This window comes from Haliaeetus albicilla, chromosome 27, assembly GCF_947461875.1.
Source record: "Haliaeetus albicilla chromosome 27, bHalAlb1.1, whole genome shotgun sequence".
NCBI classification, from domain to species: domain Eukaryota; kingdom Metazoa; phylum Chordata; class Aves; order Accipitriformes; family Accipitridae; genus Haliaeetus; species Haliaeetus albicilla.
The window spans coordinates 2,933,323-2,949,400 of record NC_091509.1 but is presented as its reverse complement, the minus strand read 5'-3'; the positions used below and the strand labels follow the sequence as shown (position 1 = coordinate 2,949,400).

The 16,078-nt window shown below is 42.1% G+C and overlaps 1 protein-coding gene across 1 annotated transcript; it reads right to left on the bottom strand.

Annotated features, from left to right (window-relative positions):
- Positions 1-880: 880 nt before the first annotated feature.
- On the bottom strand, positions 881-15,192 carry DNAJC18 (DnaJ heat shock protein family (Hsp40) member C18). The gene is made up of 7 exons (XM_069772791.1): positions 15,034-15,192; positions 14,723-14,868; positions 13,372-13,557; positions 10,135-10,247; positions 8,644-8,753; positions 6,462-6,634; positions 881-2,766 (listed from the first exon to the last, which is right to left on the bottom strand). The coding sequence occupies exons 1-7, from the start codon at positions 15,069-15,071 to the stop codon at positions 2,642-2,644; spliced, it is 891 nt and encodes a 296-aa protein (XP_069628892.1). The 5' UTR covers positions 15,072-15,192; the 3' UTR covers positions 881-2,641.
- Positions 15,193-16,078: the final 886 nt, after the last annotated feature.

Sequence of the window (16,078 nt, the reverse complement as noted above, 5' to 3'; positions counted from 1 at the left end):
CAGCAATGCGTTTGAACAGCCACGGGCACGAGATAACGATTTTCCTTTTGAGTACGATGCCAGCGCTTTACAAAAGGAAGTTCTCGAGCCCGTCACCGAAGACATTGTGGAGCCAAATGCCCTTATTCACAGCCTACAACACTGGCATGCAAATAGTCATCCGTAACACCCTTGACTCTGATTACAAACAAAGAACATCTTATTGCTTTTTGAAATATTTTTACCTTCCAGTTTGACCTTCTGCTTCATCCTGGCCTCTTTTCCTAGTTGCAGAGAAGACTTAAAATCATTGTGCTTCTCACAGGAGACCTCCCACCTCCATAAAGCACTCTGAGATCTTTGGATGAAAGGTGCAATCCATTTTAAGTGCAAAATACTACGTATGAATTCAAGCTCCGTACAGGACATCACAGGTCCAGTAAAGTTGTCGTGTTTGGTCTCCCCACCTGTATCACTTTATAGCCATGGGAGTCAAACAGGAATGACAGGGAAGATATCAAACATGGAACAAAGTCCAGCCACTTTAATAGATTTCAAATATATTCTACAAACTATTTAATATATAAAAAGCAACATTAAAAGAATTTTTCTTTTTGTATGCACTCATATTATGTGCTCAAACCTGGGAAATACCAGAATTAAAGCTGCCTGTCCCACTGCCAGCCACATTACCAATCTAAAAAAATCAAACATTTTTGCCCTTGCAGAGTCTTGCACTCAAGATGGTTCACAACAACCCCCTCTAAATGCCTTTTTCACTGGCACTCATCCTGTCCCGAGTGGCTGACAAACTCTGCTCAACTTCCCCAAGCACTCCTACAAAGTTTCCCAAGAGGGAACAAATGTTAATATGAAAACACTGTTTTAAGGAGCCACTATGTTGTTCTTTTTATTTTTTCTTTAACACACCACCATTTCATAGCACCAATATTGCTGTAGTTACAATGGTCTGATCATATATGGGGTGTGTACGTCTCATCTGCAGAAGCACCAAGTCTCAAAACCCAAGACAAACACCCCTCCTCTGGCACAGACCACCAGAAAAGCTTCTCTTCCTGCAGCTCCCAGCTTCGCTTGCTGCCCAACCTCCCACCACTGTAACGGATGGGACAGGGACACCAAGGGGACACTTTCTGGTACCTTCGGTCCCAGTTCCCCGCTTTCAGTACCAGCCAACTTGTGCACCATGCCAACGGGACAACCTCGGCGCACGGGCAGAGCACTAGCACACGACTGCACTGTAATGCCCAGGCACGTGGAGACTTGAAGTCTAAGCTTTAGAGGTGACTTTAATTCTGGCATTTCTTGAACTTTGAGCACTTTTGTTTCCTAGGTTTAAGCCAAGGCCATCTGTGGCATCCTGTGCTACTTGTAGCGAGTTTTAGGAACGGGGACAACAACAGAGACTTGTTCAGTTTTAATAGACACGCACTTCCACATCAGAGAGGCGAGTGCTGCCTCTGCTGTGGCTACGCTGAGTCCCCACGTCAGGGAGGGAGGGCAGAAGCCTGCACCTCCAGTGCCTGTACCGCTCGGAGATGTCCTTCTTAGAATAGTTCATTCCACGTGTGGTACGCACCCGCGGCACCCCACCAGAGAAACTGGCTCAGGAGATTAATGATGCTCAACTGGAGTAACACTGTTCTCTGCTGCTGACGAGTATAACCCATCCTCAACCTGCCTTTAAATGCCTGGTTTCGTAAAGGAGGATCAAGAAAAAACAGGACACTACTACATGGATCTTTTTCTTTGCAATACTAATCTCTACAGTGAAACATTCATAACTGCTAAACAGAGTAAAAATATGCTACATCAAAACTGTACCAGAAAGAGCAGGACCCCTGTAACAGCTGGAGAAGAGTTTGCAGATAAAAATCAGAATTAGACAGCCAGCTTAAAAATATGCCACTGAAAACATATGAGAAAATAAATACAGTTGTCCTTTCTCTACAGTTTGGCAGACATCAGAATTGGTGCAATTCACAGACTCCGATCTTCTTGTTCGATGTTGCTGCTGGCATCTCAGCGTGCCCCCTCCAGTCAGACAAGCACGGGGTTATGTCCCTTTGACAGCAGGGAGAGCTGGGAGCCTGCTCAAGTGCTCACCTGAAGCAGGTACTTGACTCTTCTGAATTAAGCATTGCATATTACACTCGAACAGGAAACATGCCGCCTTCCATCTAAGTTCTCATTACAAAACCACTGTAGAAGCAAGGACATCCGCTTGATATCAGTACGAGAAGGCTAGCGCACTTAATACTGAGAACTACGCTGTGCGTATGATCGAGTGAATTGCAGGTCCATATAAAATACAGAAAGCTAAGACATTTGTCTGCTCTCTTGGGAAGTATATACTGTTTGGATGGCAGACAAACTACCGATGAAGACAGGTTCCAAACTAATAGCGTTTCCCAGGGAATTAATTTACAAAGCGCCACTGGTCCTTAGAACCAAATATTGTGTAGAGTATGTATTATAGCAAACACTAGCTCTGCAGCTTGTGTTGGCCCATCTCTGCACCAGATGCAGGACTCCAATATTCAGACTCTTTACAACAGTCTCCTTCCCTTTTTATACAAAGGAAAATAAAAACATAAGTTAAATTAGCAATAAATAAAACTACAGAATGTGTGTGCCCTGGTCAGCCCCCTTTGTGCATTCCAATCAGACTGGAGAGCTTCTCACAGTGCTCAAGTTTCAGTGATTCTGCTTTCTGTTTTAACCGCTCATCTCTGTATAGCTTGGCCAAATTTGACAAATCAGACTCTGAAAGATGAAAAAAATTTATATTAGGATGAAGCCGCGAGCCTACTTTAAATAACTCAGTGCTTTGTTATCCTTGTGGCATGTTTTTTTCTAATTCACCTTGTTTCAGTGAAACTGGGCGTGTTAACAACTTTCTTTAAAGAGTGGCCATCAGGTGTAACCAGGCTAGCGACTTAAGAAAACAGTATTTTCATAATTACTTGAAAACTCAAACAGTTATAATAACCCTCTCTACCAGTCCACTAGTAGGACAATAACCAACACAAAAAAATAAGACTGATTATTACTGTCTACAAAGAAAACACAAACTATAAAAGTATGGCTTAGAAGTCACATAAGATTTAAAATTGTTAATGATCTAAAGAATAGGCAATTGCTTTAAAATATACATAGAATGTTAAACTAACTGTGCACAAAAAGGGGCTAGTAGGATACCATTTGGTCTGCAACACAGCACCTGTCTTAGGTGATACCACTACTTACATTTGAATTAGATCTCATCTCCTCGTGCACTGGTCCTTACTGATGCATCAGCAGGCACAGACCGGTGGAGGGGGGTTACTCTACACCTATCAGCAGTATTTATGTGACAAGCCAGAAGGAAAGACAGCCTCATGACTACTTTTCCTATTGCTTCCTTGGGGCTGCATCAGCTGTCTGCAGCCTCATGTGCTGAGCAGGAACTACAAGACATACACCCCTGCCCACGTAACTGAAAAATGCAATTCTTTTGGTGGATCCATTCTGCAAGGGCACAGAGCATGCATCCAAATATATACTTTAAGGTATAGATAATTGTTTTTTTGATGTTGCACTTCTCAGAATTCAAACTTTGTCTGGCAAGAGGTTTGCCCAGAAGGCATTATAAATTCTCTCTCTTGTTTTTTTGGGGTTTTTTTTTGGTATTGATTCCAGGAAGGTGAACAGCTAGCTGAGGGACCTGTCTGAAAGGCCTCTGTGCCCTTTCATGAACAATACAATCTCAAATGCACTTTGCATATTTCTTCCCCTTCTTCTCAAAAGCAACATAAAACTGAAATAATCCCATTGTTTAAATTGTTTCCCACCAGTAATTCAGAGAAGTTTCTTTTGCTGATTAGCTAAGAAATTCTACAGTTATCCAACTGGGCAAAATTATTCACTGCAAATACTTGCACTTTTGACAGCATTCATTCCATCACGTCTGTTTCTTGTATTTTTTAATCTTTTACATCAGAGTTGTTCCTTTGAACTTTTTCTCTTAAGGAAGTCGTAAAATACCAAATTCCAACTACATATCCTTATTCTCTCTGTTTTCAGTAGCCTTTTTGTAATTTTCTACAACTTGGAGCTCTATGCAATCTTACTTTACAATTGTGCCTTCACAGCTGAACAATCGCCTGTAAAAACCTGGGATGTGCTTTTTGTACTGAATTCTATCAAAGATTTCAGAAGACCAAAACCCACAGCATACAAGTGACTGGCTGAACAAGATATTGATCTATTAGTTACTTTTGAAGTTTTCCTTAAGGTAGCTGGGCACCAGGTAACACTTTCAAGTCATAAAATCAAGGACTTTAAAAATCAAACTGTTCCTATCTAACTAATCTATGTCCATTTTGCTGGTGCTAAAGAGAAACGCACCCTCAGTAAACAAAACAAACATACTATTAATAGACATTCAATGGACGAAAAAAAAGTTGACCACATGAAGTTAAACACTTAAACAAGAATTAATGGACAAAAATTATGAAGCAACAGCTAAGAATTGTCTCAACATCTCCAGAGAACTTTTCCCCAGCACTCCATCTTGTATTCACAGTTTATTTTTTACAAACTTGGCTGCACTAAAGTTAGCACAGACTCAGCTGTGCTCATTACCTGCTTGCTGGCCTAGATAGTAATCATTCTGAAAATGTGTTGGGTTTTTGTTTTTTTTTAATTACAGTGGTCTCCCTCAGGCTACTGCTAATTGTGGACATTGTAAATATATTTGCAGATGTGTGACTAATAAAGTCTGTAAGTGTAAAAAGCTCCAGAGAAGCATTGTTTTGCAGGCATTAATTGGCATTCAATGCTAGATCATCTCCCCGTCTCTACCAAACTCTCTTAGACTTGCAAACCCTGTTGCCCATTTTGGGGCATGGCATTCCTTAGCTCAAGGTCTACGTGAAAGAGGCAGTATGGTCACTTTCAGTTGCACAAGGTCAATTACAAGGATTTTTCTCTACAAAATAAATTCTTCCCCTATAGCAAGCCTACGCATGAAGCCTACATTTACGGTTAACTGCCACATTATACCTAGAGGCTGCCACTGCCAGCCACAGATGCTCAGAGATCACAAGTCAAGCACACCAAAAACTAAAGGATTGTTTGGGATTTTTATGGTCTTATATTATGGGTTCTTTTCTAACTTCAGAGCCCACATCTGTATATTTCTCTTTAAAAGCAAGACTGGTAACTTTTTTGTAAAATAAAACAAAACAGTCTCTGGATGTAAACAAAACAACCCTTCCCATCAAAAACCCGTAAATAGTCTGGAGTCAGCAACACTATTGTTACCTCTAGCACAGGATTAAACATCTCTTGTTTAGACAAAGTGTGTGCTTCCATAATGATGCAATTGGTAAAGAAACTGTAAACAAGTGCAAAGTCAATTTTTTTCAGTGTGCTGAGGACTGTTTTGCATGGAGCAATTTAGAAAGCCCTACTGGTGTGTGAAAGCAGCTTGCCTACTACTATTAAACATTTACACAGAAACAACTTCTTCCAGTTTCCTTTATGCACAGCAGTAGTTTGTGTTTACTCAATTTGAAGGTGATGAGTTCTTTAGCTGAAAAGAAATCAGTCACAACATCCTAACTTCAGCTAGTCCTTGTAATTTGATTTCTGTTATTTCGTACAGTTCCAAAAGAAGCAGGGATTTGCTCTGTTTTCAATGAACTAGATTAGTAGTAATTAACAGATAATACGATATGGGGTTAAAATACATGCCTTTATAAGTGCCACTGATCAACTTAGGACCGATGTGAGAATAATGATTTTGAATGCTCACATTTTTGTGTTCTCCCTTTCTGCATTCAATTCTTGCTTTTAAAAGACAATCTTGACTATGGTGAAAAACATGATCTCAAACTCATCTAAAGATAGAAAATGCAAATAAGCGCACAAAACACGCAAAGAAGCACGCTCTTTGAAAACTGATACCAGTAACAGAGTCCACTGCAATATTACCAAAAGCACCTGAACAGGCTATGGGATCTCCTTCTGATGAAGTTTTTAAGAAAAAGTTAGATAATCTTCTTGTGGAGCCAGTCGAAGCAAAAATTATTCTGCTCCAGCAAAGGAAACCTGGAATAGGTGATGTCTCAAGATCTTTTCTAGCCCTAACAATCTGTCAGAGCTAGATAAATGTGGCAGATTACATGTTTGAAACATCATCACTAACAGTTATTCAAGCATAAAAACTGAGTGGAAAAAATATCTCAAATGGTGAAATCTACTTTCCACTTGTCTCTTAGAATCACCTAAAATGAATTTTGACAGACCTTCAAGAATAGCAAATTCAGTGTTAAGAGCAGATGTGACAAATATCAGTGCAAGGTTTGAGATAAGCATTGGAAAATGAGGCTAAAAATGGCAGCACTTTGTGAAGCACAGCCATCATACAACTTCTGATGGGTTGTAGGCACACACTTGTAACAAAAATAACTTACTTTGCTGTTTCTCCTTCCAGCAGCTGGTCTGAATATAGTCTATGTAATCTTTTTCAACGGTTTTCTCTAGCTCTTTAAGGTCTGCTCCTTGATAATTCCTTTCAAAGTTTTTATCAACATAGTAAGGCACCTGCAAGTTCTCTGTTTCTCTACTAATAACGTGGCCTATGGACCTGTGAAAACATCATGGAGAAAACAGAATCTTTTCGCAGTTCAAATATAAAGAAATCAAGAGATGTTTCTCCATATTAGCATTTCCAGAGGACAGTAGTTACAACTTCTTTAGTTACTTTCTGCAGGACTATGGCTCCCTCAACCATCCAATAAGGAAATTACAAGTCTCAGGCAAACACGATTCACCCCCCCACTAAAAACCACAGAAAATATCTAATATTTGGAGATATCTACAAAGAACCGACTCTGAGCTGACACTGTTCCTTCCGAATACTGTGTTTGTTCTCAAGACCTCAGTCAAGAGACTTCCAAAATGCAAGAGCAAGTTTTATCTGTGAACAGAAGCTCCATATACTTTCTTCTGTTTGCTGGTAATTTCTGGCAAGCTAGGTCCAGAAATCCATGGGAATTGATAACAAATGTAGAGATTATAGGAAAGGCATATGGCCCTGGTATTGCTTAGGGCACAACGCAATTGGATCTAGATTTTCCCAATTTCTGGATCCTTTAGTAGAAATAAAAATTAGCAGGGGAGATTCTAGTTACATTTTCTTTTAGGGTTTTATAATAATCAGTAAGAGAAGTGGGGCATGGAATATCCCGAAGAATATCCTGTAGGTAGAATTAGCCACTCTGACACAGCCACCGGGTTAAACTACACTCTTATACTGAATTTCCTTATTTGAGCAAAGATACCCAGGCATTTTTTTCAAATCACTGCCCAGAGAAAGAAGCAGACAGCCAAAACACAAAGGTTACACTCTACTCAATGGAATCCAGTTTGCCCCTTCTACTTTCTGGACTACCCCTGCTCTGTCGCTATGTCTGATGCGTATGCTTTCTTCATATAAACAATTTCTTTCAGTTTCTAGGCTGTTAGTTTTTTTTTTTAAGGATATGATTTAGAGAAACAGCATGACTGTGTACCTGACTATCTCAAATCAACAGGAGAAGGGGAGGTAGTGAAGAAAAGCAGGAGATATTAGCTGCTCTGGGGGCAGTGTGGGAAGTTGCACATGGGACTGGCAGATAGCAAAAACACTCTCTGAAAAAAACGCCCAACAACCCAAAACCCAACCACCGTCCTGTTCTTATGCTAGGTCTACACACTGACATCTTGTGGTAAAAAGCGATAAAGGGTTTTGGGCTATTATGACAGTGGAGAGGATATGGGCCTAAACCTAAGTAGTTTTACTCCTAAAAGTGAGCAAGGGGAGTGTTTGGAGCACTCTGCTACTGCTGTGTGCAGCAGGTTCTCCAAAACCTGCTGACTCCCACTCCTATCTCAGTAAGAGCCAGTGAAGGTGACTGAACTGAGCTCTTCCTGCTAGAGAGCTTCCTTCCTCCCAACACTGGATGCTGAGAGGAGCCAGTGGGTTTTCTTCTGCCCCACAAACTCAGATTACAGCAGGTCTGGTGGCATTCCTTCTGCTTCCAGAGCTGACCAGTTCAGTTTACCCTCTCCAACCTCAGGGTCCTGCTTCTTTACAGATGTTAAACCAAGGCATTTCAAGGCTTTAATGATTTGTGGAGCTTGACAATTCTTCCAGTGGAATTCAGGCTCCAGAGAGGATTTGGATTTATACCGCAAACTGCAGGCTTCATTTTTTAATTGCTTTACATGGGAACCTCAGTGGTGGTCCACAGATCCCTGGGGGCTGGGCAGACCAGAGGCTGATCAGCACTGTAGCTGGGCGACACCCACATTCCTGGTACTGTATCACTGTGCAGAAACATTTCACACCAGTTGAGAAAGCTTTTTGGCTCAAGGCCTCTATTTGTTCAGCACACAGTACAATAAAGCACACCATAGTTAACTTCATAGTGATAATGCTGAGGAGTACTCATCAATAGAGACTGTTGGTATTTCCTTATTTACAAATTGATAACACTTTCTAGAAAGAGCAGAACGGAACACTAACATGCATTTTGCTACCAAGTCCAACTTCCGTCTCCCTCCTTATTGCAAACACCGAAGACCAGAAAAATGTGGTTTTAAATTACTTACGATTTGTAGAATAGGCTGTAGGGCGGGTTTGTGGCCATCAGCTGAGTTATAACTGACACTATTATTATTATGAAAACTGGCATCAACTGAATAAATGCAGAATATGAATTCTGAAAAGAACAACAATAATTAGTAGTCAAAAAAAGATACAGATGGAAAAGGATGCATCTGTTCACAGAAACCAGGCTATCTATCATAGATCAACAATGTATCAAATGTAAACTGAGAAGAAAAGAAAAGAGGAAATACCTTCAAATTTTGAGAGGAATTACATTTAATTTCAAAAAAACCTTTATTAATAATGTCAGAAAACTCTTTAAAGCCATTTTCTTTCAATTATATTTTCATGACATTTCTTTCATCTACAGCTTCCTTCACAAGGCAATGGATGCCCACCTGTCAGTGACCAGGTGACAACCCAAACCAAAGGAACACATTGCAATTCCTATTTGTGCCTATGGCTTTCTGTGCATCTTCTGAATTTTGCTACACGCATTCTAAAAATCTCAATCTCTGTTCAAACACTGGATAAAATGGCTGAAAAGTAAAGGGTTAAGAGACCACATGTAGTGTGACTTGGGACAGTATGCAAGCACTTGGTTTTTTTTGTTTGAATGAATTTAGAACAAAAGAGTGGGGAAAAAATATTAAAAGACCAAAGAGTTCTGATAGTCATAGAGAAAACACAGATCTTTACTTCTGCTCTTCATCCGATTTTTAAACCGCCTTTCTAAAACACCTTTTCTTATCAGGAGCAAAATATAATATGCAGCTATTTAGACTTTACCCTCTGCTCTGGGATAGCAGCAAGAATACCTGATGCAGTAGCAGGTGGGATTCATTTGCCCTAGCTTAGCTGTCTATAGGCTGTATCCGTTTTTTTTTCAGAGCCCAACCATAAGAGACTCACAGGGAAAAATTCATCTTCCTTGGAGAACCTTGTTAGGTTAACAGACTGCCTATGGAAGAAGACTTTTCCAAGGCAGGTGGCACATGTATATGTGCACCAGCAACAAATGACACCTTGTGTCTCATCTGGAGGTTTCAGTTGGTAGAAACGTATCCCAGACCCATTCTGCCCTGGGTGGAAGAAGCCTGTGCAGCACCTGAGCAGAAGTTGCGTGCTTATTTCCTGAAGGGTTAAATATACCATGAGGATAAGCCAGTACTTCTGTATGCATTATTAGTGCACATTTGGACTAATTGTTGTTGGCTTACCAAACCATCTGAGCTTGCAAAAAGCAAGCACCAGCAAAACACTAGGTGACAGAAACTCCAGGGCCTGTAATCCTGTTAATACAATGTATTTTTAAAGTAGTGATTAATAAAAGACAATCTAGTTACTTTTGAAAACATCCATTTTGGCTGCAGCACTTGAGGATAAACACTGAGCATGTAAGCATGGGAAGGTTTGTCCTGGCTTCAGAAGTGTAAGTGGACCCCTCACCCTGGTGAAATATTTAAGCCCAAGAGATCCCTCCTCCTGGCTACCTGTGGCCTGTTTTCTTCCTCCTCTTGCTCCTGTGTCCACACTCTTTCATTTCGGTGCCTCCGTGGATAATAGTGCGCATCTCTGGCTACATTGGAGAACATATGGATATTTCCTGTTAAAAGAAACCAAGAGAGGGTCATAATTTTCATCCAGTTGCTGATACTCGGCTGTATTTCTCAGAGTTTCTAGTTAATTATCCAAGCATATACTACACAGCCTGAATTACAGTTGGGAGACCTCAGAATAAAAAGCGCAAACACACCTCAGATTTAAAAGTCAAAATAATATGTCGTTCTGAGAAGTGTGCCAGAGAAATTGTAAAGTTTGCCCCAAGTCCATCTTAATTTAAATCAACCTGCAGAAACATGCTATCATTTTTATTGTTGTATCTCATATTTTAATATTGTTTTTGTCACATTCACTTGCAAGGCCATACCTTGTGTTGCATCCCCAGGCTCTAAGCAGGAAAATTGATTTGCTTCACCAGACTCAGGCCATGAATTATGGCTTCCCGTAATTACTGAATATGGTCTTCTACACTCATTTCTACTTCCTCTTCCTTCAAGCTATTAATAGTTTCACTTAATGATTTTATAATAAGGAAAGAGTTTTAAAAAATGAGTTAAAAAAAAAAAGAGTACAAATCAGGATTTCCTTTCTTGTACGCTGAATGTAGTCGATTTATTTTTTAAAATTCTAAAATGAGGAAAGAATTGCATATGCTGTTTCGATTTGAAGCTTCAGCTCTGATTTTATCACCATATGCATATCTAATAATAGCTGTACTTTCCTCTTCTGAAATTCAGAATGTCTTTGTATTAGATAATTGAAATTTATGGCTTCATCATGACAACAGAAATGCAAATGTATTTTTAAGCCCTGGGAAAGATGTCACATTATTTTACACTCTTACACTGCCCTTTCTCTGAATTTCCCACAGAATTCTGCAAGAAAACTGGGCAGAAGTGACCTTTGCTATTGTGTCAAAACATCTGTTTCACTGCTTGTTCAAAGATTTTTCCAAGGGTCTAGGCACATTTGCAGTCAGAGCTCCAACAGAGCACCAAACGAGACTGGCTTGAAGAACAAAAGTTTCTTTCTTGAAAAAGAAAGTTTGTTTCTATCATTCAACACTGCTCAGACAATATTTAATCAACCTGTGAAAAAACAGAAGCAAGTGCAGGAAGAGAAGAATGTCTTTTGCAGGGTGCCTAGAAAAAAGTTTTCCCAAATCCTAAGTTTCTCAAAGAATTTCTGCCAGCAGTTTCTTTCCTTCCATGTGCATTTATTTTTTATGAGAAGGAAGTTCAACTTATAGCCTCTACCCATTGTAACTGCAACAATATGCCACGTGGACAGTCTCCTTTTAGACTTACAACACTTAACATTTTAACTTTCAAGATTTTTTCACTGAATATCCATAGAGGAAAAATGCACGGTATAAACAAAGCCATAAACCTCCCCACAAAAGCTATACCAATGAGTTTACCCTAACACCAACATTTCTTATTCAGATTTCCAGAAAGCCTGGTGACAAGCAAGGTGTCACAAAACAAACTTCAGCTCATGCAAGTCCCACTACAACAGTTTAAAAAATGTTTTCTTTATATCAACTATCTGCACACCCTCTTACTAGTAACTCTCTTGCTAAGTAGAAACTGTGTGGACTTTGCCTATTTGGAAAACTACTGAACTGACGATTTTCCATAATTTAAAACTCACTTTTAGATTAGGAAAATGTACATAAATTTAGACCCAAACTTATTTTTTTGTAAGGAACCTATCATTTACTACCAACACCTATTACTATGAAATTATCTTTTAATTTTCTTATTCTTTGCCACTTTGATAGAAGTTCCCATTTACTTCTTCATGCCACTTGACCTGTTAAACCTGCCATGCCCAGTACTCAAATTCCTCCTACAGCTCCTCAATCTCTTGTCCTCAGCTCCAAGCATCCCTGTTGCCTGCAGCTAGAAAGCAGTCACATTCCACGAGGGCAATGTTTCACTGGTGGCTGAGGCAAAAGGCACACACAGGTGCAACTTCTTGCAAAGTCAGAAATGGAAAACTTGCCAACTCAGTGTGGAATTATGCCACACTGAGTTTGGCTCACTTTGCACCTCTAGTGATCAAATTTTGAAGTCCCCTGAGCTGCAAGATGCTACCACACAGACTAAGGTTATGGGGAGCTTTTAAGTAATTACCTGTATCTGTGGCTTTAGGGTGTAGTAATTGGCATGTACGTTGCTCTATACCACCCCTTGGAGGTGAAAAAGTTTACAAAAGAGCTAAAGCAATTCGCTAGATACTACCAGGAAGACCCTTTAGCTCACTAAACCTTTCAGATTTACTTTTAATCCAAATCTGTATTCCACTGACCTTGCAGTATCTTTCTATTTTTACTACAAATACAAAAGCCAAGGCTGGACTGAGATGTGCATGGAACTGCTACAGGTACAGATCTACTGTTCTGTTACTGGATACTCTATATCCAGTAACAACGAGCCTTTCCTGGCAGGCATCACTTTCTAAGCTAAGAGGTTTCAGTTTCTTTACAGTATGCAAGCTGCTGCAAGCCAAATGAACTCCTATGTTTTCCTTGTTATAGGGGCACTGAGACCACAATGCCAGCAGCTGCTGCCGTACTGTACTGGAACGCAGTAAGGTGTCTCAAGTACTACACCGTCAGCAAAGATACCTCTGATCCCTTCCCATTCACACCTTATTTTACCTCCCATAGCACTGATGGCTTCAGACAATGGAGGGAATAAAAGCAACAACAAAAAGAAGGGTCTTCAGCTACAGCTGACATTAAAATGTTGCCTACCCAAGAATCAAACAGCCTAACCCCTTCCCGGACTAAAACGTTCTTTATCCTACCTAGTACTGTCAGAAATTTTCAAGAGAGGCGAGGTTAGGAACTTGCCCTGGCAGCAACAGCCATTACCCCACTGGCAGCTCTCTTTTCTAGGAGCATTCCTGCACAGCAAGGCTGGGCTTTGACAACATTTTTTGGGGAATGGAGTTGCTAAAATCTGAAGTCTAAAACATGCATTAAGGGAGCTTTTCCAGGCATAAAAAGCTAGGAAAGGAGAAAAGAGCAAATCCAAAAAAGTTTTTGCTCTTTTCAGATGTATTATCAACTCCCTGAGCAGTATCAAGAGAAGCTGAACTTCCTTTATGGTCTAGTATCAGTTCACCACATTTCAAAAACACTGCAGACAGATACTTACCTGTAGGAAAGTGCCCACCAAAAAACACATTGAATATTTCTTCTGGTGTAATGTCTGCTTCAAATTCTGTGTAGTAATTATAATGCCTGGCCTGACCAGTGCTGACATGCTCTTGGTCACTTCCAAGCTCATCGTATCGTAATCGTTTTTCAGGGTTGCTCAGAACTGCAAAAGCATTGCCTATTGCTGGAGAGTGAATTAAAAGAAGTGTTACACAGGCATATCACGCAGTATTTCCAGATCTCAGACTTTTATAGGCAGAGTAGCAAAAAAGCCCAACCAGGCATAGAAAATTTGTGCTTGACCAAAGATAGAGTTACTTTTAAAAGAACTGCCTTTGTAAAAAAAGTGTTACAACACTGGCATCACCTGTGATGGAACCTATTTCCTGCTATCACTGATACCAGGAGAAAGATAAAAGTGTTAAAGTACATGGAGAGAGTTAAAATATTTGTAAAACTGAGGTGAGAGAGTCTACTTCAGTCAAGAGATTGAGTGAGAATGTAACATTTTATCAGATCAAACTAAGCGTTAATATAGAAGTGCACCTCCATATACCATACACAGTTAATACAAAGTTAATACCTGTAGAGACTAATTAAAATGCAGAACCATATTCCAAGTTTTTCTGTTGGCAGAGATGCTTGTGAAGCTGTACAGCATATCTATTTCACACTTCACGCCAAACCACCCAGAAGTATTTGTCTGGTTCTTCCTTGATCTTTGACAGAACACAGCTGTAAACAAGTTCATAGAGAAATACAACCCTAACACAAAAAAATAAAGCCCTTCAAAAACTCCTTATTCTAATAGACTACGAATGAGTATGTCACTTTCCTCACGCTGCCTTACAGTGCTGTTAAAGACAGCAGCAACACAGCTCAGAAAAGGCAGAAGATGTAAGAGTTTAGAGGCTAACGTTGTTTAGATTGTATTGAAAAGCCCAGATACAGAATATTGGAATCAAATTTCAAATGCTTGCACATATATATACATATATAAATTTATTTACAACACAGAGCAGTTATTGATTACACAACACCACGCTCCCCTGCGTGGCCAGTACTATTTCCTAGCATTGCTCTGAACCTTTAGCAGTATCTAGGAATGAGATTTGGGATACGTTTCACTTTGCTTCTAACGGAAATCTGTATTCTGAAGATTAAAAGGCAAGCCTTGCCGACCAGCTGCGGGATTTTGTGGAGATGCACCTATCTGTCTATAAAAACGACAGGCTACATGGGCCCGTATGATGCCTTTATATAAGGCGCAGGACTGTAAGTCTGAGGCAGTCTGTCCTCGTTTTCATCTTGCCGTACGACTTTCGCGACCGGGCCAGCCCCCACCTCACCTTTAAAAGCTTCCGTTGCTCCGGGAGCGCGGTTCTTGTCCGGGTGAAATTTCAGGGCCAGTTTGCGGTAGGCTTTCTTCAGGTCCTCCTCGCTAGCGTCCCTCTCCACCCCCAGAATTTCGTAGTAGTTCCGACACCGCTTTATCCTGGAAGCGCACGCAAGGTTACCTGCACCGGCCTGTCCCCCCAGACACCGCCGCAGCCCGCCCCGCCGGACCCATCGCCCCCCTCCGCGGCCCCCGCTGCTCCCTCCGCAGCTCCTCTCCCCCGGCCCCGGCCCCGGTCCGGCGGAGCCCCCGCGCCGCGCTCACCGCCGCACGCCGTCCAGCTGCTCCGCCGTGTAGGTCATGGCGGCCGCGGCGGGCCCCGGGGCAGCCCGCCCTCCGCGCCCCTCACAACCCGCCGCCCCGGCCCGCCCGCGCCGCCATGTTGTGCGCGGAAGCGGCGGCCGCGCGGGGGCCTCTGGGTACGGGAGTCCGCAGCCCGCCCCGCCCCTCCCCAGCGGCGAGCGGACTACAGTACCCAGCGGGCACCGCGGGGGGGCGGGGCTTAAGGGGGCTGGGGGGTGTCGAGCGACTGCGGGGGGGCCCTGTGGCGTCGTAGCGAGGCTCGGTGACGTCATAGGCAGCGCCGTGAGGGGAGCAGGTGGCGGGGGGGGGCGGCAGGAGCCGCGGTGGTGGCCGGTGCGGGCCGAGCCTCAGCCGCTCGCCTCCCTGTCACGGCACGTCCCAAGCCGGAGCGGGTGAGGTCAGCGGGCCGATGGCTTCAGGGGGTGACATGGCTAGGTCGTAGCGCTGAGGAATAACTCTGAGATTTAGAGCGGTCCGCCTGTTTCGTGCAAGATGGGTTTTGTACCTGTCAAATTAACGAGCAAGGCTGTAATCGGAGAGGCGCGCAGTCGGCATTCGTAGAGCGAGGACACCCTGGAACAGTTAGGCCTTGATGTTTTGAGGGTGCTTCGTGTGCACTGCCAACTCGGCAAGAATGCTCGAGGTCCGTCAGGGAGAAGAGAAACGCTCTTGAGATAACAAGGATAATCGGACCTAAGAAGCGCAGGATGTGACCAATAAAAGGAAGCATCCCGCTCCAGAAGGTGCCGAAGGCCGGATGATTGCTGAAGAAGCGTGAACTGGGGGAGAGGTAAAGGTGGCAGGGGGAGATGGTGACCTCCAACTCCATTCCAGGCTGGAAGAACTTGCCCCCCGCCCCACCTGCAAGGAGCATGCGTGCTAATCTGCATAGCAAGCAAGGCTAATTTAAATGTAACTGGCCAATAGTAGATGAGATGGTGACTACTAACCAATGAACGTAAACTTACGTGGGTTTTTGCTAATCGTGTAACAGAATAAATACATC

What these genes read in the sequence shown, in the direction of transcription:
- DNAJC18 (XM_069772791.1), bottom strand. Translation starts at nt 15,071, where the DNA reads ATGACCTACACGGCGGAGCAGCTGGACGGCGTGCGGCG. An exon ending in AGCAACGGAAGCTTTTAAAG is followed by an intron (nt 13,558 to 14,722) that starts GTGAGGTGGGGG and finishes TTCACTCTCCAG; the next exon opens with CAATAGGCAATGCTTTTGCA. An exon ending in AGGAAGAAAACAGGCCACAG is followed by an intron (nt 8,754 to 10,134) that starts GTAGCCAGGAGG and finishes TGTTCTTTTCAG; the next exon opens with AATTCATATTCTGCATTTAT.